The 18,823-nt window shown below is 43.5% G+C and overlaps 5 protein-coding genes across 9 annotated transcripts in view; 2 read left to right on the top strand and 3 right to left on the bottom strand.

The window, feature by feature from the left end:
* The window catches only part of LOC132264561 (uncharacterized), a 52,870-nt gene extending 46,735 nt beyond the window's left edge, over positions 1 to 6,135 (top strand). For both annotated transcript variants that reach the window (XM_059764810.1, XM_059764809.1), the window contains exons 12-17: positions 790 to 871; positions 1,602 to 1,793; positions 3,002 to 3,194; positions 3,257 to 3,396; positions 3,464 to 3,818; positions 3,886 to 6,135. In XM_059764810.1, the coding sequence (XP_059620793.1) occupies positions 790 to 871; positions 1,602 to 1,793; positions 3,002 to 3,194; positions 3,257 to 3,396; positions 3,464 to 3,818; positions 3,886 to 4,340 (1,417 nt within the window). In that variant the 3' untranslated portion in view covers positions 4,341 to 6,135. The remainder of the gene's footprint in view (positions 1 to 789; positions 872 to 1,601; positions 1,794 to 3,001; positions 3,195 to 3,256; positions 3,397 to 3,463; positions 3,819 to 3,885) is intronic.
* A 123-nt stretch (positions 6,136 to 6,258) lies between these two features.
* Positions 6,259 to 12,851, bottom strand: LOC132264562 (carcinine transporter). 2 transcript variants are annotated; one of them, XM_059764811.1, is made up of 8 exons: positions 12,626 to 12,851; positions 11,103 to 11,437; positions 10,210 to 10,334; positions 8,931 to 9,093; positions 8,081 to 8,257; positions 7,086 to 7,675; positions 6,834 to 7,021; positions 6,259 to 6,612 (listed from the first exon to the last, which is right to left on the bottom strand). In XM_059764811.1, the coding sequence occupies exons 2-8, from the start codon at positions 11,333 to 11,335 to the stop codon at positions 6,346 to 6,348; spliced, it is 1,743 nt and encodes a 580-aa protein (XP_059620794.1). In that variant the 5' UTR covers positions 11,336 to 11,437; positions 12,626 to 12,851; the 3' UTR covers positions 6,259 to 6,345. The 2 variants fall into 2 exon arrangements, with proteins under 2 accessions (XP_059620794.1, XP_059620795.1); XM_059764812.1 differs by lacking the exons at positions 10,210 to 10,334; positions 11,103 to 11,437; positions 12,626 to 12,851 and having other exon boundaries at positions 8,364 to 9,026.
* Positions 12,852 to 13,399: 548 nt separating this feature from the next.
* Positions 13,400 to 15,061, bottom strand: LOC132264274 (farnesol dehydrogenase). The gene is made up of 7 exons (XM_059764394.1): positions 14,935 to 15,061; positions 14,736 to 14,818; positions 14,504 to 14,669; positions 14,291 to 14,417; positions 14,084 to 14,219; positions 13,881 to 14,018; positions 13,400 to 13,549 (listed from the first exon to the last, which is right to left on the bottom strand). The coding sequence occupies exons 1-7, from the start codon at positions 14,981 to 14,983 to the stop codon at positions 13,490 to 13,492; spliced, it is 759 nt and encodes a 252-aa protein (XP_059620377.1). The 5' UTR covers positions 14,984 to 15,061; the 3' UTR covers positions 13,400 to 13,489.
* A 517-nt stretch (positions 15,062 to 15,578) lies between these two features.
* LOC132264790 (GTP-binding protein SAR1) lies at positions 15,579 to 17,183 on the top strand. Of its 2 annotated transcripts, none has more exons than XM_059765112.1 (5): positions 15,579 to 15,690; positions 15,946 to 16,010; positions 16,204 to 16,323; positions 16,386 to 16,687; positions 16,753 to 17,183. In XM_059765112.1, the coding sequence occupies exons 2-5, from the start codon at positions 15,968 to 15,970 to the stop codon at positions 16,867 to 16,869; spliced, it is 582 nt and encodes a 193-aa protein (XP_059621095.1). In that variant the 5' UTR covers positions 15,579 to 15,690; positions 15,946 to 15,967; the 3' UTR covers positions 16,870 to 17,183. The 2 variants fall into 2 exon arrangements, with proteins under 2 accessions (XP_059621095.1, XP_059621096.1); XM_059765113.1 differs by lacking the exon at positions 15,579 to 15,690 and adding an exon at positions 15,701 to 15,748.
* LOC132264789 (3-hydroxyisobutyryl-CoA hydrolase, mitochondrial) lies at positions 17,171 to 18,791 on the bottom strand. 2 transcript variants are annotated; one of them, XM_059765110.1, is made up of 5 exons: positions 18,688 to 18,791; positions 18,462 to 18,631; positions 17,597 to 18,399; positions 17,364 to 17,530; positions 17,171 to 17,280 (listed from the first exon to the last, which is right to left on the bottom strand). In XM_059765110.1, the coding sequence occupies exons 1-4, from the start codon at positions 18,688 to 18,690 to the stop codon at positions 17,406 to 17,408; spliced, it is 1,101 nt and encodes a 366-aa protein (XP_059621093.1). In that variant the 5' UTR covers positions 18,691 to 18,791; the 3' UTR covers positions 17,171 to 17,280; positions 17,364 to 17,405. The 2 variants fall into 2 exon arrangements, with proteins under 2 accessions (XP_059621093.1, XP_059621092.1); XM_059765109.1 differs by having other exon boundaries at positions 17,410 to 17,530.
* Between the last annotated feature and the right edge of the window lie 32 nt (positions 18,792 to 18,823).

Genomic DNA, 18,823 nt, shown 5'->3' with positions numbered 1-18,823 from the left:
TCAATCGACATGCGGGGGTGGATGTTTGCCCTGGACCCAGACATAGAGTATTTGCTCAGAAATTCTCTGAATATTTAGCAAACATCTGCGTTTCTTCGCCTTCGAGGAATTTTACATCCTTTTGCTTGTCCCGCTCTCAGATTTAATCTGAAATTCAAATTAAAAGGACACCCAACCTTAGTGACTCAATACTATGGGCGTCCTCTGTGTAATTACTCTATGCGAAGAAACCTGTTCGTGGACAAGAGAAAAACTCTCTTTCGTCCCTCTGTTTTTTTTTCAACTCCACAACTCAGTGGATTGATTGAAATCTTCATGACTTTGTCAGTATCAGCGATTTTCCCTATGAAAATGTCCTGCTCGTGTAGAGAGTCACCAATTTCTGCTGAGAAACTCAATTTGCAATCAAAGCAAAGGCCTAAGTTATTGAGCTTCGGTGAGCTCTCTGGGCAATTTTCTTGCCTTCATTTTATTAGGCACAATTTGTTTTGGTGTTTATCAAGGACTGTGCAATAAGTCTTACTATCGCTTTCATTCTATCTATCCAATCTTTGCTTTCCAGCGCCTCCGCCCCCGCAGACTCTCGAAAGTTGAGGTCTAGTGTCGGTTAAATGGGTGTACGAGCCCTTCCGCCTCCCCCTCCGCTCAGTCCATATTCATCACATTCGCACTCACATTTTTTCACATGAAATTTATATGATGCAAAAGGACCCGGAATCCTTCTATGGTCCTCGTATGTTATTTTGCTGGACGGCCGGAGAGAAAAAAGGTTTTATGCTTCAATTTCAGATCACACGATAGGGAGAGTGGGGACTATGCTGGATCCGTGTCGGACATTCAGAGTGTCACATCCCGCCTCAGTACGGTTTCGGTGAGTGTTGTTTATGTGTTAGCATCCGGGAATGAAAATCAATTTCACATCGGAATGCTCCACCATAAAATAAACGCTCCAATACGCCGGGGCATTTTTGCCTCCAGAATTCTTCAAATGCTCCCTGGGTGGTGAAATTGTGTGAATGGGCGCGCGTTTGGGGTGGTTTTGGGTGGGTGGCGCGGAAAGCCCGTCGTGGAGGGACAAATGGAGCGCCTGCACCGAGAGCCAGACATCATAATTCAGAATTTTATGAGCCACCCTCCTGGTTGTAGCCCCAATTCTTCTTCTAAATATTAACACAGCACATTGGTGGTAAATATTTCACCCTGGCCGTGAGGCTCAACTGTGGGTCGAGTTGGAGGTGTTCTGGACTCGGTTATGCATGGGGATTTTTACGATTTCGGGAAAGTTTGCATGTGGAAATGAATGAAATAAAAGAAATTATTGTGTATAATATGTTGAAAAGATTTAACTGGAAGACAATGAAAAATTGGTTTTTGCAAACAAATCAAATGAATTTATTCGAAGACATGGTAATTTTTGCGAGAATCCAGACGATGAAACATTCCCCGAGTTTTGCCGTGAAATTCACTGCGTGAAATTACAAAATTCCGCACCTGATCGTCTCACAGTGAGTCTTCAGACGGTGCGGAATGGGTTGGGCAAATTTAATTAGCGGAGCCAGGCAAACGCCCAAAACTCAGACTGTGCACAATTATAATTGCAGATTGGTACAAATAATTGTACAGCCCGGTACAGGACGTTGAGCGGTGGAATTGGCGAGTCTCCATCTCAGTCGCCGAGTCCATCATCCGATTATGAGGACGATTTAGCGCATCACGGATTACCTGGTGGCATGGCCAAGAGGGCTGCTGCGCACAAAGGCTCAACAATTAGCCAGAAGGCAACCGTGCATCATGTAAGCTAATTAAAATAATTTCAACTGGGCTGAAGGCTGATGATTCTGGAGGCTTAAGTGGCTCCACTTCTTTCAGCTGCTGATTTATAAATTAAATACCCTCAGTCAAAGTTGGGGCTGTCCTCACTCTCATATAGCCGAAAACACACTTTCGGCCTCTCGAGTGGAAAATTGACCATTTATCATAATTAAAATTTGACAGGGAAATTAATTAGTGTTGGAAATGCTTTTTCTCACTCTCTATAATGTGGGTTCTATTGGGAAAAAGTTTCTGAAAGTGTATTTAAAAAGGTGGGCAAAGTTTTAACTGTGAAATGAGTGCGCGCAATAGTTGTTGGCAAAATGTGGAATATATTTCGCAACTCATTTAGTATTCGATGAGCCATTATAAAATGTGAGGAATGGGGGAAAACCAAGGTAAATTTGAAGGAGGAGTGTTTCTATTTGCCATGACTCTTGAGTGACATTCTTGAGGAAAATATGCTAAATAGAGAATTACCTTGACTGGGTATTTTGCTTGACGTCCATCTAAAGTTGTTCTTCAGACTTCTGTCCTTGTTAGACCTAAATAGAATAGAATTAATATAGTTTGTTTGGATGACACTCTCAAAGTTGAATGGCTATGCATTTACATGCAAATGGGTGGAAAAATTACTCGGAAAGGACGAGATGGCTTTCACAAACTCACCGTCTATTTTGAGGAATTGTGTTACTCACACCGACTTTGGTGGGAGCACAGAAGAAAGTGCAATGAAAAGAGATCGGAAAAGTCTTTCGAGGGAGTTTTTCCCGGTGTTTATTGTGTGTCTATCTGTCTGTCTGTCTGTCTGTCTATCTGTCTGTCTATGCCGGCTCACTATTATCAAAAAGAGCGTTTTGAAACATTTGTTTCCTCTGCTGCAAACTCATTCGTGCCTGCCTCAATGCCAAACCCTTTCCCAGTGTGTGCACTAATAGCTGAAGAGGAGAATGCATCTCCTTCAGAGATGTGAAACAGAGAAGAAGAATTTTCATACAAGAACAAGAGAAGTTTACACACAACTCTGGCTGGGAAGGCATTTAGAAAAGCTTTGATCTGCAATTGCGATAATGAGGAAATATTGAATTTGAGGGCGATGAAAATAAGTGAATTGAGCACGAAAAGGAGGGTTTGTTTGATTATATTCCCAATGCAAACAATAAAACTCTCCATTGCAATTTATTTGTAGCCTGGAGATGTTCGCAGTTCACCCAAGGAGAAGGCGGTCTTCAGTGAGAATTTGAGAAAGTTCAATGGGACAAAGGAAACTTCAAGGGACTTCAATACATCCCAGGAGAACACAGACCGAGGCAGTATAAGTGATCAGGCGTTCCCTTGCTCGGCCAGTTCCGTCGAGAGTCTTCCAAGTGCTTCTGGTTCGAGTAATTATCTCCCGAGGAACACTAATTGGATGCCCAAATTAAAGTCCGATTTTCCCTTGCAGGTACGCAAGCTCTTGTTCGGCCCGGGAGTCCGCACAGCTCACTCTCGGATGACCGGAACACTTTGCCACCCATCTGTATAGCAAAGGCTATTGTAGATAGTTTACCGAATCCGTACGACAAAGAAGCCCTCCGCTTCAAGGTAATATACTTATTGCTGTTCGGGAAAGTTTCATCCATGTTGAAAATGAGTGTCTTTTGTGTTACAGAAAGGTGATATTATAGATGTAATCTCGATGAATGCTTCCGGAATTTGGCGAGGCCGATGCAATGGACACACAGGACATTTCAAATTCATCAACGTCGAAGTTCTGCCAGATCAGCGGCGAAAGGTGAACAGCAATCTCACACCATGTCGAAATCCCAACAGTCCGGTATCCGTGGAGGAACTACTGGTGAGAATTGGCCTGAAGGAGTACACTTCGGTATTTGTTCTCAATGGCTATGAAGACTTGGAGCTGTTCAAGGAATTGGAGCCTGCAGACTTGGATTATCTGGGAATTCTCAACAATGATCACAGAGCAAAGCTGCTAACGGCAGTCCAACTCCTGCACGACATGGATTGTAAGTGTTATCCTGATGCTGAGATTTTATTTTTTGATGAGTAAATAAATATTTGTCATCCTTCCAGCTAATTCAGATGGAGACGTTGCGGGTTCCAGTTCGGAGAACGATGAAGCTCTTCGTCGCAATCACATTGCTTCTCTCAAGCATCCCTCATCTCCGTTCGGTCGACGCCACTTCCCGCGGGATTCCGGCTGCTACGAGGGTTCTCCGGTCCCTGCGGGCTCAGCCAGTCAAATTATGCCCGTCGATGATGCTCACAGTCTCGATGATGTGGTCACGCAGTGCTCCAATGAGATTATGAAGCGCGTTGAGAATGCACGACGCCTGAAGGAGGAGAAGGGAATGCCACCCAAAGGGATGCAACGAATGGGGAAGAAGGGGTTACTCGGAGGAAGCGCCGGAAGCACTCCGGATGAGGGCATATGCTCTCGTGGCGGCGGGGCTCTGAGCGAGAAATCCAGCGATTCTGGGGTCAGCAGTAGTTCCCTGTCTTCTGGTCCAATGAAGAACATCACGTGAAATATACTGCAAAAGTTATCCAAGTAAGTTTGCTCCCTTCCAGCGTGTGGCATTGTTTAAGCTTTGCGTTGCCTGAATCAACAATCACCCATTCCCCATGACTCTTGAGCGAGAGAGGGCTTGAGAGAATCATGGAAAAGTTTCAAGATTATCGCACTGTGCTAGTGAATCGCTCGAAATTATGCAAATAGAGGCAACAAAATGCAAATGGCACGCGAATTGGCAATAATATTGCAGCAATTCGTGGCAATTATATATTTCTCACAGAAAGAGAGTCTCCTGTAGGAGTTCCGCTGAGCTCCTCCAGGAATGGTGTAAAATTAGTCCATGGCGTGGGGGAGAAAGAAAAAATTGCTCTACATTCTGTTCAATTGCACTGGCTGCAATGCCAAGCAATAATGGCGTAAAAAGAAGAAAGGAAGGGAACTCAATTTACACATAAAAGGAACAGGTGAAACCTGTCATGGAAGAAGAACACTCTTGAATATTCATTTGAAACTCCTTGCCACGAACCACTTGTGTGAAAATGTTTATTTTCTGCACACGTAAAAACTCAAAACAATAAGGCATAAATCAAACTAAGAATCTCAAGTACTTAATAAGGGATTTGGAGTATATATGTATAATGTTGTTTGTATAATGTTTCAACGGACACTGCCACTTAAAGAACCTCCAATTGATCCATCCAGAACGTTGCATCTTGAGTTAAACGCTCTCCTGAGTTGACACACATTTTCAAAAATTTCAAGCAATCATGTAAAAATAATTTTCTCAACATTCCCCTTACGAATCTTAATAAAACTTCGAAAGCAATAAATCATAGTACGATAAATAGGACAATTTGTACATACGATCTTGATGAATGGGAAAGAAAGCGCCCAAGACTGGGTCTTCTAAAGGTAGCGTGACAAAGACAGAACAATTGAAAAGTGTGAAAGTAGGCTTTTTAAAAGAATCTAAATCAAAGAATCTTTTAACTAAAGAGATATGTATTTTCATCGACATTCTTTCACATCTAATCACATTAAAATGTGAGACGAATAAAGGGACAATTACTGCAGCTTAAGGAAACGAATTGTAGGTTTAAAAAGAATTTATCATATCTGTGGTGGAAAATTTAATGAAAGAAAACATTGTAGAAAACATAAACACTAAACAATGAAAAGTATATAATATCAATTCAATGAAGACAACAATAAATTTTTGCGAAAACTTTTTACTAACACATTTTTATTGTAAAGTTTTCAATTTTTGCCTAATTAGCTAGACTTTATCATTTGTATAATTGTAACGCTGAGAAATCTAAGAGAAAACTGAAACTTCAGAAACTGTTATTGAGATGTATAGTGTTAGTTTTGTACACTTTATCTAACAATTGTAATGATCTGAAGACTATATTTGACAGCATAAGTAATTTATACTTTGTATAATCATTTTTATACTGTTATTGCATTTATTTATGAAATCACAAGAAGATTCTATCGCTATTGTAAGTAAAATAATAATGATAAAATGTCGCCAAAATTTATTTCACTCACAATGTGAAGAAGCAACCAAAAATGTATAAAGGAAGAAATTTAATATGTTATAGCTGTAATATTCTAATATGATATATATTTCAAATTATTAGGTGAAAAATGTGACGAAGAGAGGAAACAAGATGAATATTTAGTCATATAATAAAATTATATTGGGTTGATAAGCAGAGCAGGAGGTGTGAAATGGAGAGTGGAGAAGTTGATCAAGGACGAGACAGTTGAGTGGACTTAAAGTTAAACCTAAAGATGGCAAATTAACAGAAATGATATTTTATTGTACAGACCATTTCAATGATATTCTTTCAAATAGCAATTAAAAAGTATTCTATAGCAGATGAGAAAGTGAAATAAAACAATTAGAGAATGAAACTCGACTGATCTGACTTTCTGGTGTTTTATTGTGCAATAAAAAAAGAGTGGCGAATTAAATCTAAAAATTTCGAGCTAGTAGTGGAAAGGCACAGTTTTCACGGCTCAAATTGGGGCTGATTGAGCTTCTCCGTCACATCTTCGCTCTTCATACCGTTCTCTTCGTATTTGGGCTTTGGCTTGGCGTCTTTCGGTGCTCTCGGGTACCACCAGAAGGGCTGATTGGCGCCAAATTCTTGGGCCTCTTGGAGTGTTTCCGGTAGCTTCTCGTGCAGGGTTTCAGGAAGGAAGAGACTGGACACGGCGCCGATAACCAGAAGTACACCCATTATCATGAAAGGATAACGGGCATCGAAGTTTGTCCCCTGAAAATTGTAGACCAATTTTTAGTCATGGCACTCAATGGTTTACTAATCCATTTATGCTGTCTATGCTTCAATAAATGAGAGAATATTTCTGGATTATTGAAATAAATGCATTGACCTGAATTTTGCAACAGCTCCACATTCACAATTGAATATGTTCATGCCTCACTTTTTACACTTTGTAATGTGAAATGGACGGGATGGAGAAGTGATGAACTCACCAGATACACGATGTATGGACCCAGGACTCCGAGACTATTGGCAATAATTGCACCCACGGAGATTCCAGTTTGCCGCAGGCACGTTGGATATGTTTCCATGGATTGCAAATTAACAGCAAAAAAGTTGATGGTGATGGCGAACTTCACAAAAACCGTGAATGCTGTGGCGTAAAAATCCAATTCTGTATCTGCATGGGACAAAGGGATTAGTTGATATGTGGATGGAATTTAATTTCGAGAGCCGTGCATTACTTTTCACCATGTATATGACCGGGATGCACCCCAGTGCGGCCAGGAGGAAGCCAATGGCGTTGGTGTAGCGCCTGCCGATGACGTCGCCCATCTTCTGTCCAATCACCGAGGCAGGGAGCTCAATGAAGCTCTGCCAGAGGAAGTTGACGAAGGGATTTCCTCCCATGCGCGAAATGTTGAGAATGATGGATAAGTAGACGATGCAGCAGATGGACCAGCACAAGACCAGCAAGCTGGCGTTCTTCGCGAGGCGCCAGCTCGAGAACAACGACGCCAGGCCGTAGACCTTCTCCTCAGATGTGTTGGGCAGCATCTGCGTGAGGAGTTTCTCTGTGATTTCCACATCTTTGCCGTTGATCTTGGCTATTCGGTTGAGCTGCTTGGCGCAGTCCTTGTAGCGTCGCCGGTTGGCCAGCCATCGCGGCGACTCGATCATGTACTTGGGGAAGAGGGCGAAAATGCCGTAGGGCAGCGTCGTCAGGGCGATGAGCCACATCCAGTCCCGAACCCACCAGAACACCATGGGCATTATGCACAGGCCAGCTGTCCATCCGATGCACTGCATCATGGCGATGTGTGCTCGAGCCTCACTGCAATCATCAACAAGACACATTAAAGCACGTTCACAGTGATTGGGTTGTGCGACAAAAGTGGGGGTGGATTAAAGTGCTGATTATGGAAAATATTCCAAACAGCATTTGCATATCGCCGATGCGACAAAACAGTGTGATTAGCATAATGTGCATATTTATCATCGCATATACAGTTAGGAAAAAATTCGATTTTTTTTTCAAATTCCAAATTAACATTGATTAAATAATAATTAATTGTATTGTGTATGGTAGAAACATTGTAATAATTTAGAATTGAATTGCAAAACATCACTTGAATCGATACAGTATTAAAGGGGATTTCCAGGCGATCTGGGAAATAATTTTCGGCCTCAATTCCACATATGTATAATATTGTCTAACATAGAATTATGTCATACTAACTCATTAGATGTCTCCATGGCGATAATTAGGGGTGACTGAAAGGCAGAATTAGTGGCACAGGAGCCCAACGATGAGGCAATTGCGAACAAGATGAAGAACGATGAGGTGAAAATGGACAGCATTCGACCGGAAATCGTCAAAACTACGCTGATATAGTATACTATCCGTCGTCCATGTCTGCAAAGAGAGCAAGAGAAGCAGCACATTGTTAGTAAATTTGCTGAAGAAATACTCAATACAGAGAGGCAGCAAGTGAAGGGGAAAATATGAGCTTGTCACGCACTCGATGGGTGACAGAGTGATTGGGCCCATTTTCCTTGATGTGGTGTGTGGAGGTTTTGTAATTTGAAATTGCCACAAGAGAGGTGCAGAGAGTGAGAGACAGGGAGAAGAAGCCTTCGATCCCCATGGCATGGAAGGAAAAGTGTTAATGCGAGAGATACGTTTGAGTGGAGATGATTTTTGCATGGTGACTTCTTGGGAATATCTCGTAAATTTGTAATAAAATGAAATGGAATTGTGCGGCTTTTCCATTTTCATTTGACATGCAAACATTCAATAAAGTAGCGACTTTGGAAAATCAATCCGATTCCAACAATCCACCCCCGCCTCTTGGGCTCCCCCAGAGCTCTCTCAGATGGCGTATAGCTTCCATTTGTGTACATACTTTGTCGCTTGTACCACCGATCGGATATTTGTGTGCCACTTTACATGGTCGCATACTTCCACTTTGGCAATTCCATTCGGAGGGAAGCTCCAAGGAGCCACACCACCGGGCCGTGATGGGATGGCAAAAGACGGGAAAGTGCTATAAATTGTCAACAGCACAACAAAATTGAAATTGGCTTACGTGTCACCGAGTTGACCAAAGATAAACGTTCCTAAAACTTCACCAATACGACTGAACACAAATGTATTTGTGACGTAGAGATCCTTCTCGCAGACCCAATCCTCCTGGCTCACCGCTGTCCTCTCATACCACTGCTTATCGTAAGTGTAGCCATGGACACAGCCTATAAATAAGCACCGTAAATTACGAATTCTTTTGCTCCCTTCCTTCGGCGTGACTTCAAATCGAAGAGGAAGTTGTGGACAATGTTCTGAAGAGTCTAACTGGCGAAGAATATATTTTATATACTTTGAATTTTTATGCAAAGCACAAACGATATGCATTCTGAAGAGCCTATAGACAAATCTAAATCTTCAGCCTATAGAGTTAATTAAAAATCAACTCAAGTAGAGATCAGAGTGATTTTGCGCCAATAATTGGCAGACTAAAGTATTTTCATTCAATCCTGTTGAAATGCAAAGGTCGAGGGAGACGACAAAGGCAGAACCCCTGATATTCATTTTAAAATTCCTTAAATCCACATTTATTGCACGTGCAGTGCTGCGAGAGGGGGAGAATGTTTGCAGAGATGATAAAGGGTAGAGGTCAGATTTACTGTAAAATACTTTACAAATTCCTAGTCATGTCGGGGGGCGCGGGACAGGCATGTTAGGGACACTTTTCAGTGAAAAACCCTCACCATAGCGGAAAGAATTGAAAATCATTCGCCGGAAAATGCTTAAATGGATTCCATGCAAATACAGGAAAAAGGAAGAAATGGGAGAAAAGGGTCAGAGAATCGTCCGAGTTGTATATTGAAAAGAAAAATGCAGAAGGAAAAATTATATGCTTTCTTCACTTTCCCTCAAATGGAATTTCTTGTATAAATTGATTTTACTTTACATATAATTTTTTAGAAAATGCCATCGCGCAGAGGCATTGAAGTGGAGAATCGTTTTATCGGTCTTTAAGATTAGCACAAAGTGCTTTAGATTGTCTGCAATGGTACTTTGAGGGAATCTGTCTGAGAGCATTTTCCTAATGATATTTGCTGACAAGGAGTGGGTTTTGTCCTGCCACAGCCCGAAGATGATCCCTGAAATTGCACGACCGGAGGCAAAGTCCCCTTGATGTTAACCTAATCGATTCCCCAATCGCATTCTCATTATTCGCAGTGTCGTCTGCACTGAGTTGGGGGTGTTGCCCAACTGTGCAGATGTTGACTCAGGCCAGGAGACAGTCTTCGACAATTGCCACTATGGAGAAAATTAATATGGAAATTGTGTACAAATATACGAACTAATTGGCTCATTGAACCCCTCTGCCCTCTCTGTGGTATTCGACAAGATTTGCTGGACATCCACACCAGTGACGTTGTACATGTCGCACGAGCTCAACACCTCCATGCCCCGGTTGTCCATCTCCCTGGAATGAGAAGAACTCTTGTCAGATACTGCAAACGGACATTGACTCTCATTTTGATATTCTACGGGACTCAATGTGACATCGTCTCTCATCCCGAGGCGTATCACCAAGGCAAACACTCGGCATCACTGTTGCGAAATGTTATGCATCCAGGATATTAGCAGGATGTTGAGTGACGAATGAACGCAAGAGGCGCCGGAAGTGTTGCTGTTTGACGTCAAGGAAATATTTCATAAAATTTCATCCCTCGCGCACTCATCAAGAGTGCACCACGTAAATAATTGCAGCTGCGGATTTATGATGAATTATTACTCTTGATTCCCTCCGGATTATTTGTCTTAAGATACAGTGAGATGCTAAGAATACTCAAGAATTTCACAATTGTTTGAAAAACCGAAGCAACACTGCCTGATCCGTTGCCTGATCTATAAGTAAACAGTTGCTCTTAGAGCTTTAAATAAGGAATTACTCTTTCATGAGACTTATGGTAAGCCATCTTATATTTTATCGCACAAGGATTTTCCGGTAAAGTGTGCTTTTCTGTGACGAAAAGGTGTATATTGCGCAATTAAAAGCAATTGAATTCTCAATTAATTGCGTAAATTAGACCAACTTAATAGAAAATGACTTTAAACAACTGCGAATAAAGTAATTTCGGAAATTTACTATCATTCGAATCTAAAATTGTCATTATATGCTTCCATAAACAGAGAACACCATGAATATTATTTTGCTCTCTTGAAATCTTATGACTTGCTTGTGGCTTACCTGGGCAACACGATTTTATTCCACTCCTCCAGGGTGAGATTTGTGTTCTCGCGACCGGGCACATGGCAGAAGTGATCAGGGACGCTGAGGGCCAGGATGATGTTCATGCAGGCCATCGAGGCGAATATAATCTGTCCCACATTGAAGATGTAGTTGAAGCGCGTCTGGAAGGCTCCCCTGTCCCCAACCATGGCCATGATCCTATCGAAAACAGCATCTTGAGCTTCCGCCATTTGTGAGCTCCAATCGTGTCCTCCTTATCGTCTAATGGTTGAAAACTTTTCCTCCAGTCACTCGTGCAAGGATTTTCTGCGTGTACAGCACTCCTCAAGGATCTGAAGCACATAGAAGACGAAGGAAAAACTTTGGCTTCCATTCAATAAGACGCTGAAATGCTCTTGAATGCTCAAGAGGAGCGAACCATCGCCGAGGAAAAGGAAGAAGAATGTGAAAGATAACAAAAATATTTAACTTTTCGTGTGTGATTCTCCAAGATTGTGCCTCTTCACCAGGTGAAAGATTAACTTCTCTCTCACGTGAGTGATTTATGCGAGAGAGCAACAGAATGTTACACGAGGGCAGGGGGAAATGTTCACAACTCATCTATTTGCCCGGCAGCTTATATCTAATTTCGTCATGAACGGCACATGCTTTGGCGGGGGCTTTCCGGAAAATATGACTCTCCCACAGCCTGTAATCCATTGACTACTGGGCGTGGAGCGCGTTGGCGCCAACCTGAGGATTTCCCGCTGTAGCAATCCTGCCGAAATGGCTCGTGTGGCACTGGGAGAACATTGCGGAATTAGCAGTGGCGCGAATGCAAGTGAGGAAGTTCAAGGTCTGATCTCCATCCCAAGGTCTATTAAGCTGCGTATTACGGCCAATTTAACTCGATTAGGGCCTCGAGATAAATTTAACGCGTGCTTATCTCACGCCAAAGTGGCGAGAAACTGCCACTGAGAAAGCTCCCGTGGTGCTTTTCCCGCATGGAAAAGGTGCGGATGCTTTGTGAGCTTTCGCAACAAAGAAGCGCCTTTATTGCCACATTGAACAATGCTATTGTTCTCCCTATCACAGCAGCATATTAAATCCTTCCCGATGACGTAATTAAACACATTTCTGCAGGCAAGGAAAAGCTTCTACTTGTGTAGCCATAAATTTGAGATTTTGGCGAAAATAGTTCGAGCATCCCAGGAATTAGTATCTATGTGTATAAAAAATTAATTATTTTAAGTGCACTCTCAATATTGTCACAGTGACGCATTTCCCTTACAATCAACCACCCCTTTGAGCTTCTCTGAATTTAATTACCACAGCTTCCTATTATGTTCCCTGCACTTGAGAGTAATTTCAATTGCAAGTAATAACGGAGCCCGAAAATGCAGCAGAGAAGAAAACCCCCAGAGACATGGAAAATGAATATTGATATGGAAACTCGGAAGTTTCTCCGGGAAAGGAAGTTTTTGACTCAGGAATATTCCACAACTTTGCAGTATCGATGCATTGATCCGTAATTGTATTACCATGAGAGGGCGCAAAACTTATCACTAAATCACCAAAAGCACTGTGCGAGATTAACTTATCACTCAGAGTGTCTACTTCTGTTGTGAGTTCTCACTTCACTATCTGAATATTCAATTGGGAGAGCGTCTGAAAAGATTTGTCTCAATGTGCGAACTGGACATGAGACCCGGAAGGTTTGCCAGCGACTGATCGCGATCCTCGAGTGCGGAGAGACATCTCACACGCTGTAATGGCTGTTATCTCAGCACACTGGAGCACCTATTTAGCGTTGACAAATAGGAGCTTTATCTGGTTGTCTCAGTGGGAGATTAATGGCTCGTTATAATTAAACACATTATTTGATTGTCCCGCGCTGAGAGTCAGTCAACAGGGCAAGTAAATTTGGAAATCTCCACCATCTCACCACCTGTCTGATCAATTTGCACACATTTCTATGGAAAATTATTTTGCGATTTCGTGACATTTTGCCACTTTTCCCGCGCCATGTGGGCAAAATCTCCTCGCGCGAAGGAACTTTGAGAAGGTATAATTATTCAATCATTTTATCACATTTGCTTAGCCCAATAATTGAGGCAATTGATGGGCGGAAGTTCGAGTTTCTCTATTTATCTATCTGAATGTCGCTGTGAGGCACGTCTCAAAGAGACATGTTCAATTACATCAACTGTGGGGGTGTCAAGAAGTTGAGCAGCCAACGAAATGAACTCATGTGGAAGGTCTATGCGAGACATGTTTGTATTTTTATCAAATGGATTTGTATCGAAATAAAAATATCAAGTGGCTCACAAAAGTTTTTATTCATTAAATTGCCGGCTATTCCGATAATTGGATGACGTCGCTTGCCAAGAAGCAGCAGCTGAGATTCACTGGACATCATTTGGGCAGCCGAACGGTCCCATGGCCTCGAAGATTATATCGTTTATCTGGTGGGTATCAGGAAGGAAAATTTATCATGTGTGAAATCCTCAAGCACGGTGAAAAGAGCTTCTCTGCCAGAGTTGACAATTGGCGGTAACGTGCCTTTTCCAGATATCAATTCAATTCCAATATCGTTATCTTTGACTCCTCAATATTTTGGAATCATGATAAGCCAATAGGATTTTTAACAATGCAGAGAAGAATCTGCAAGTCACTTGATTTTCTGTGACCATGACCGAGCGGAAAACGGTCTAATCAAAGTCTAATCTTATCTCCCATCCGCTATCTAAGCTCTCTTCAGCTCAGCTTGGGTCAGTATCGGAAAAGAGCACCTACTTGAACGTTCTCTGGCGTTCCAAGTGCATAAATTACTGCGTCCTTCACCTCTTCGGCCGTTAATTTGGGCAGCGGAGCGAGAAGCCCCGAATCGAAGGCGTCCAGCATGGGAGTGTCCACCAATCCGGGGCAAATATTCTGGCAGAGAGAAGGAATCATGTAGCGAAACCCTTGGGCACTTCCTCCAGATTACCTCGACCTACCGTCAATTTAATTTCCGCTCCGTGGAAGCGGAGCTCCTGCCGCAGGGTCTGGGACAGGGCCGTGAGGGCGAACTTGGTGGCCGGATAGACGTTGAGCTTGGGCTGGGGCACGTCTGGGATCCTGTGGCCAAGGACGCTAAAAGGCAATGGAGGGAGAAGGGATTTACACGGCCTTTCGTGGGAGGACGGGAAATTTGCATTGCGAACCTGTTGATTATGATAATATGACCCTTGAACGTCCTCTTTCGCATATCCTTGATGGCCTCCTTTATGCACACGACCGATGCCCACAGGTTGACGTCCAGAATCTCCTTGAACGGCCTCAAATTGTCCTCTGATTGTCACCCAAGAATTGTATAGAGAGAATAAGGAGAGTGTTTTAAGTAAATTGCCATAGAGATTCACTTTGGCGAAACAAACCGATTAAATATGCAGCTCTGAATAATCCAGCATTACTGATAAGAACATCAACTCCTCCAAAGTCACTTCTTATCTTCTCGAAGGCACTTTTCACCTGACTTTCGTCCGTCATATCGCATTTTACCGCATGAATGCTCCCACTTCCTGTGACTCTCGAGGTGAGTTCCTGTAATTTCAGGAAATCCATAAATATCCATCCGCTTTAAGACTCTCATGTGGGGTTGTTTCTCACCTCCACCAGGGCATTTCTGCGCGCCAGACCCACGACTATCATCCCTGAGTTGGCCAGAGCTATCGCCACAGTGGCTCCGATGCCTGTAAAACAGATTTTCGATATTCTTGCAAAGCATCCTCAATTTATAATCCACTTAAAATTACCGAAATCGAAAGAGAACGTTCAAAAGCACAAGAAAGCTAACACAGATTCTCACCTGAACTCGCTCCTGTTACAACAGCCACTCTTCCTGTCCATCTGTCCATTGAATTTGGTCCCAAAGAACTTCCAACTAGACTTTCTATAGCTGCACTTCAAAGTAAAATGCACAATCACAGAGCATAAAGCCTCTTTTATAGCATGAAACATGAGAGAAGCGGCAACCTTGCCGCTCTTTCTTACATTTCAATTCTACTGACCACAGAATTGCAGCGATAGAGATGCGGGATTGACATGATTTGCCCGATTTGCCTATTGTGGGAATATTAGCTGGCGCATTGGTGAAATATCTCGTCCATCGACCGTGTCTCAGAAGTGAATTCGCATCAATTGAGAGCTAATTTAATACACGCAATTAGAGCAAATTGCTAGCAGTCTAGAAGCTTTCACCGTCTTCTGACTCATACATATCAAGTCAGATGAAAAGAATAGTAATTTAATATGATGTTGGATCAGGTATTGTGGCGTGATGTCTTTCTTCCAGTGGAAAATTATTTTTACTTCCAAATTTCGTCACTTGTACACGTTTTCAAATTCATATCTTCATGAGAATTTCTCTCATTTTCCGCAGATGACTCTCACGTCGCTTGCGAGGAATATTTTAGCTTTATAAACCCGTTCACTAGCGGCGCAGCGATCAATAGAACTTTCAGAACTTCCTGTCATTTGTCAACCACGTCTACGTCTAGATTAATTCTTTGATTTTTATAGTTATTATTGCTTTGTAATTCAACTCTTGTGCACAATCACAAAGGTACTACTACTACGCACTTGTCTACGATAAAATTTTGAAAAATTCGCAAGTGAATTAGGTGAAAATCGCTGTGGGAAAAATCCAGCCAGCATTGTGATGACATTCTCAGTGTGAGCGCCCCTCGCGGCGCCGTTGCGAAGTCGAAAAGTGAAAATTCATTTTTTGGCGAAAAGTGGGGGCTCGAGGGGGCACACTTGAGCTTCCGGGAGTGGCGAGAAGGTCAGATAAGTGATCTGTTGTGTTTTGTCTTTGCAGATATTCGTCGGGAAGTTCAAAGATGTTCATTTGGGATTGGTTTACTGGCGTTCTAGGATACCTCGGTGAGACTCATTGTCCATTGTCCCGTATGTTGTGGGCTTCAGTGGAGCTGGGAGAAAGCCTGGTCAAGTCGGTTTACGACACCTCAATTGTTGCGTAAAGCGATTGGGTGTTACATCGTTTGTCTTCCGGGCTTCGCTGGGACGCGCGCGAGACGCTAAATGACTGCAATGTGTGTTTTGATCTCTTTGGCAGGTTTATGGAAGAAATCCGGGAAGCTGTTGTTCCTAGGACTAGATAATGCTGGTAAAACCACTCTGCTGCACATGCTGAAAGACGATAGATTGGCACAACATGTTCCGACGCTGCATCCCAGTAAGTTTGGCACAGTTTTCAGCCCGCGAGAGCGTGACTAAGGGCTTTTCCGCTTGTTGCAGCATCGGAGGAACTGTCCATAGGCAATATGCGCTTCACGACATTCGATCTCGGCGGCCACACTCAGGCGCGCCGCGTGTGGAAGGACTACTTTCCGGCTGTGGATGCCATCGTGTTCCTGGTGGACGCCTGGGACAGAGGCCGCTTCCCCGAGAGCAAGATCGAGCTGGATTCGCTGCTGACGGATGAGGCCCTCTCCAACTGCCCCGTCCTCATTCTGGGTAACAAAATCGACAAGCCGGGCGCCGCGAGTGAGGATGAATTGAGGAATTTCTTCCAGCTGTATCAATTAACCACGGGAAAGGTGAGTGACTGAGCCTGAAAATCCCACCTTGAATCTGCTTTTTCTGACTGTTTTCCTCCATTCAGGGTAAAGTGGCGCGGTCAGAGCTGCCCGGGCGTCCCCTGGAGCTCTTCATGTGCTCCGTCCTCAAGCGACAAGGCTACGGCGAGGGCTTTCGTTGGCTAGCTCAATACATTGACTAAGTTTGTCCCTGCGCTTCTCACGTTTCCATCAAACCGAGAAAAAAAAACAACATTAGCGATCCACAAGAAAGTCTCAAGTGTGTGGAGCCAACAAAAACCGATGAAATATTCTTTTTGAATATTCAGTTTGTCCTCTTCTTTTCACAACGTTGTACCATTGTAATCGCTGATAAATTCGTCATGATGTAAATTACAGAGGAAAGCAGCAAAAACAATTAGTTTCTATTAGGTTTCTAATGGTAAAAAGATCAACTTCAATTTGGGGGAAAATCGATGAAAATAAATTTATAAAGTCGGAATGATGAAATCAACAAGTTTTTTTTTATTCAACAATTGTGTAAAATAAATGCACTTTCGGCTCCTGGTTCGTTTCCTCAGCCTCACAGCTTCGCACTCAGGATGTCCTCTGGGCTGGAAAGATGACAATGAATTAGTGAAAATCTGCTTCCGCGGTTGTGAAAATAGGTGTGAATGGAAAATTTTGAGCCCAAAACCTCGCTAATTGAATCAAATTGGGTGACCCAGCATCAGTTTCATTACAATTTCAACTCTTCTTCCAGTGGCTTGAAGAAGGCATCCACGTGTTCATCCGTCACAGCTTCCAGCGTGGCTGGATTCCACTTGGGCTGATTGTCTCTGTCCACGAGCAGCGCTCGAACACCTGCAAGAAGCATACAAATAATTCAGCTTTTGACCTCTACAGAAAACTCGTATGATGAATTCCCACCTTCTTTGAGGTCACTGTCTTGGGCATGACGCACTGCCAGCCGATACTCCATCAGCAGACACTCGGGAAGGGTCAATTTGGCACCCAAATCGATCTGCTTCTTGCTCACTTTCATGCTCGTTGGGGACATTTTGGCCAGAGTCTTGAGTATTCCCTGCGCCCACTCGGAATTATCCTTCCTCAAGCGCTGCAGAATCTCCTCAACCGTCGCGCCGCTGAAGCACTCATTGATCTGCGACATGTACTTCTCCAGGACGAACTCCGTAGAGTCCTTGGGACAGAATTTGGCTAGAGTTTGAGAGACTTCCTGATCCGAGGAGCACTTGCAGAGTTCAGCCTCGAGTTCTGGGATCTTCTTGCTGTCACAGAAGTGCGTCGCCACGCCACTCTTCTCCACGTCACGACCCTTCAGACGCACTCCTGTGAGGCCCAGGAACATACCGAGTTTCCCGCGAAGGCGGGGAAGGAAGTAACCGCCGCCGACGTCAGGGAAGAGGCCGATAGCTGTCTCGGGCATGGCGAAGAGGGTCTTTTCGGTGGCCACGCGGTATCGTCCGTGGACTGAAAGCCCCACGCCACCTCCCATTGTGATCCCGTCAATGAGTGCCACGTATGGCTTTCGGAGAGCCTGGATTGTCGCATTAACGGTGTACTCTTGGTGGAAGAAGGCCTTGGCTTTCTCGAAGTCACCGAACGCTATGGCATGCACGTCCCCTCCGGCGCAGAAGGCCTTCTCTCCCGCTCCCTTGATGATGATCAAGCTCTTGGTCTCGTCAAACTTCTTGAGGGCTGGATAAATTTGTCTGAAATCGAAGCACATCTCTGTCACATACCTTCCAGACACGCAGGAAAAGCGATTTCCCACCTGACCATATCCAGATTGATGGCATTGAGAGCCTTCTGACGATCCAGAGTGATTATTCCGGCATTGCCAACTTCCTGCAGGACAACAGTGGGCGAATTGTCAGGATTCGTGGCCATTCTCCGGGCATACTTCGCTACTGACACACCGCTTCTAACCCCTCTGGAAATCATCTGCAAGTCAGCAATAAATTAAACACCTGTTGGTGAATCAATCAACTGCAAATTACCATCTTTTTACGAAATTATGTAATCCCCAGCAAGAAAACAACACGCCACCTAACCTCATTTCCGCGTCCGGCAGAACATCGCCTGTGTCGCCCGCCAGAGTACTCTGGCGACCGTTGGGCGTTGTTTTGGGTATTT

The sequence above is a fragment of the Phlebotomus argentipes genome, unplaced genomic scaffold, assembly GCF_947086385.1.
Source record: "Phlebotomus argentipes unplaced genomic scaffold, Phlebotomus argentipes genome assembly contig_2, whole genome shotgun sequence".
Classification (NCBI taxonomy): Eukaryota; Metazoa; Arthropoda; class Insecta; order Diptera; family Psychodidae; genus Phlebotomus; species Phlebotomus argentipes.
The sequence above is the reverse complement of the archived record's forward strand: the minus strand, read 5'-3'. Positions and strand labels throughout refer to the sequence as shown.

What these genes read in the sequence shown, in the direction of transcription:
- LOC132264790 (XM_059765112.1), top strand. Translation starts at nt 15,968, where the DNA reads ATGTTCATTTGGGATTGGTTTACTGGCGTTCTAGGATACCTCG. An exon ending in TGGCGTTCTAGGATACCTCG is followed by an intron (nt 16,011 to 16,203) that starts GTGAGACTCATT and finishes TCTCTTTGGCAG; the next exon opens with GTTTATGGAAGAAATCCGGG. An exon ending in ATCAATTAACCACGGGAAAG is followed by an intron (nt 16,688 to 16,752) that starts GTGAGTGACTGA and finishes TCCTCCATTCAG; the next exon opens with GGTAAAGTGGCGCGGTCAGA.
- LOC132264789 (XM_059765109.1), bottom strand. An exon ending in ATCAATCTGGATATGGTCAG is followed by an intron (nt 18,400 to 18,461) that starts GTGGGAAATCGC and finishes CTTCGATTTCAG; the next exon opens with ACAAATTTATCCAGCCCTCA. An exon ending in AGACAGTGACCTCAAAGAAG is followed by an intron (nt 17,531 to 17,596) that starts GTGGGAATTCAT and finishes TGCTTCTTGCAG; the next exon opens with GTGTTCGAGCGCTGCTCGTG.
- LOC132264274 (XM_059764394.1), bottom strand. Translation starts at nt 14,983, where the DNA reads ATGGACAGATGGACAGGAAGAGTGGCTGTTGTAACAGGAGCGAGTTCA. An exon ending in CATATTATCATAATCAACAG is followed by an intron (nt 14,220 to 14,290) that starts GTTCGCAATGCA and finishes ATTGCCTTTTAG; the next exon opens with CGTCCTTGGCCACAGGATCC. An exon ending in GAACGCCAGAGAACGTTCAA is followed by an intron (nt 13,550 to 13,880) that starts GTAGGTGCTCTT and finishes GATACCCACCAG; the next exon opens with ATAAACGATATAATCTTCGA.
- LOC132264562 (XM_059764811.1), bottom strand. Translation starts at nt 11,335, where the DNA reads ATGGCGGAAGCTCAAGATGCTGTTTTCGATAGGATCATGGCCATGGTT. An exon ending in GCCATGGAGACATCTAATGA is followed by an intron (nt 7,676 to 8,080) that starts GTTAGTATGACA and finishes TGATGATTGCAG; the next exon opens with TGAGGCTCGAGCACACATCG. An exon ending in GTCCATACATCGTGTATCTG is followed by an intron (nt 6,613 to 6,833) that starts GTGAGTTCATCA and finishes TACAATTTTCAG; the next exon opens with GGGACAAACTTCGATGCCCG.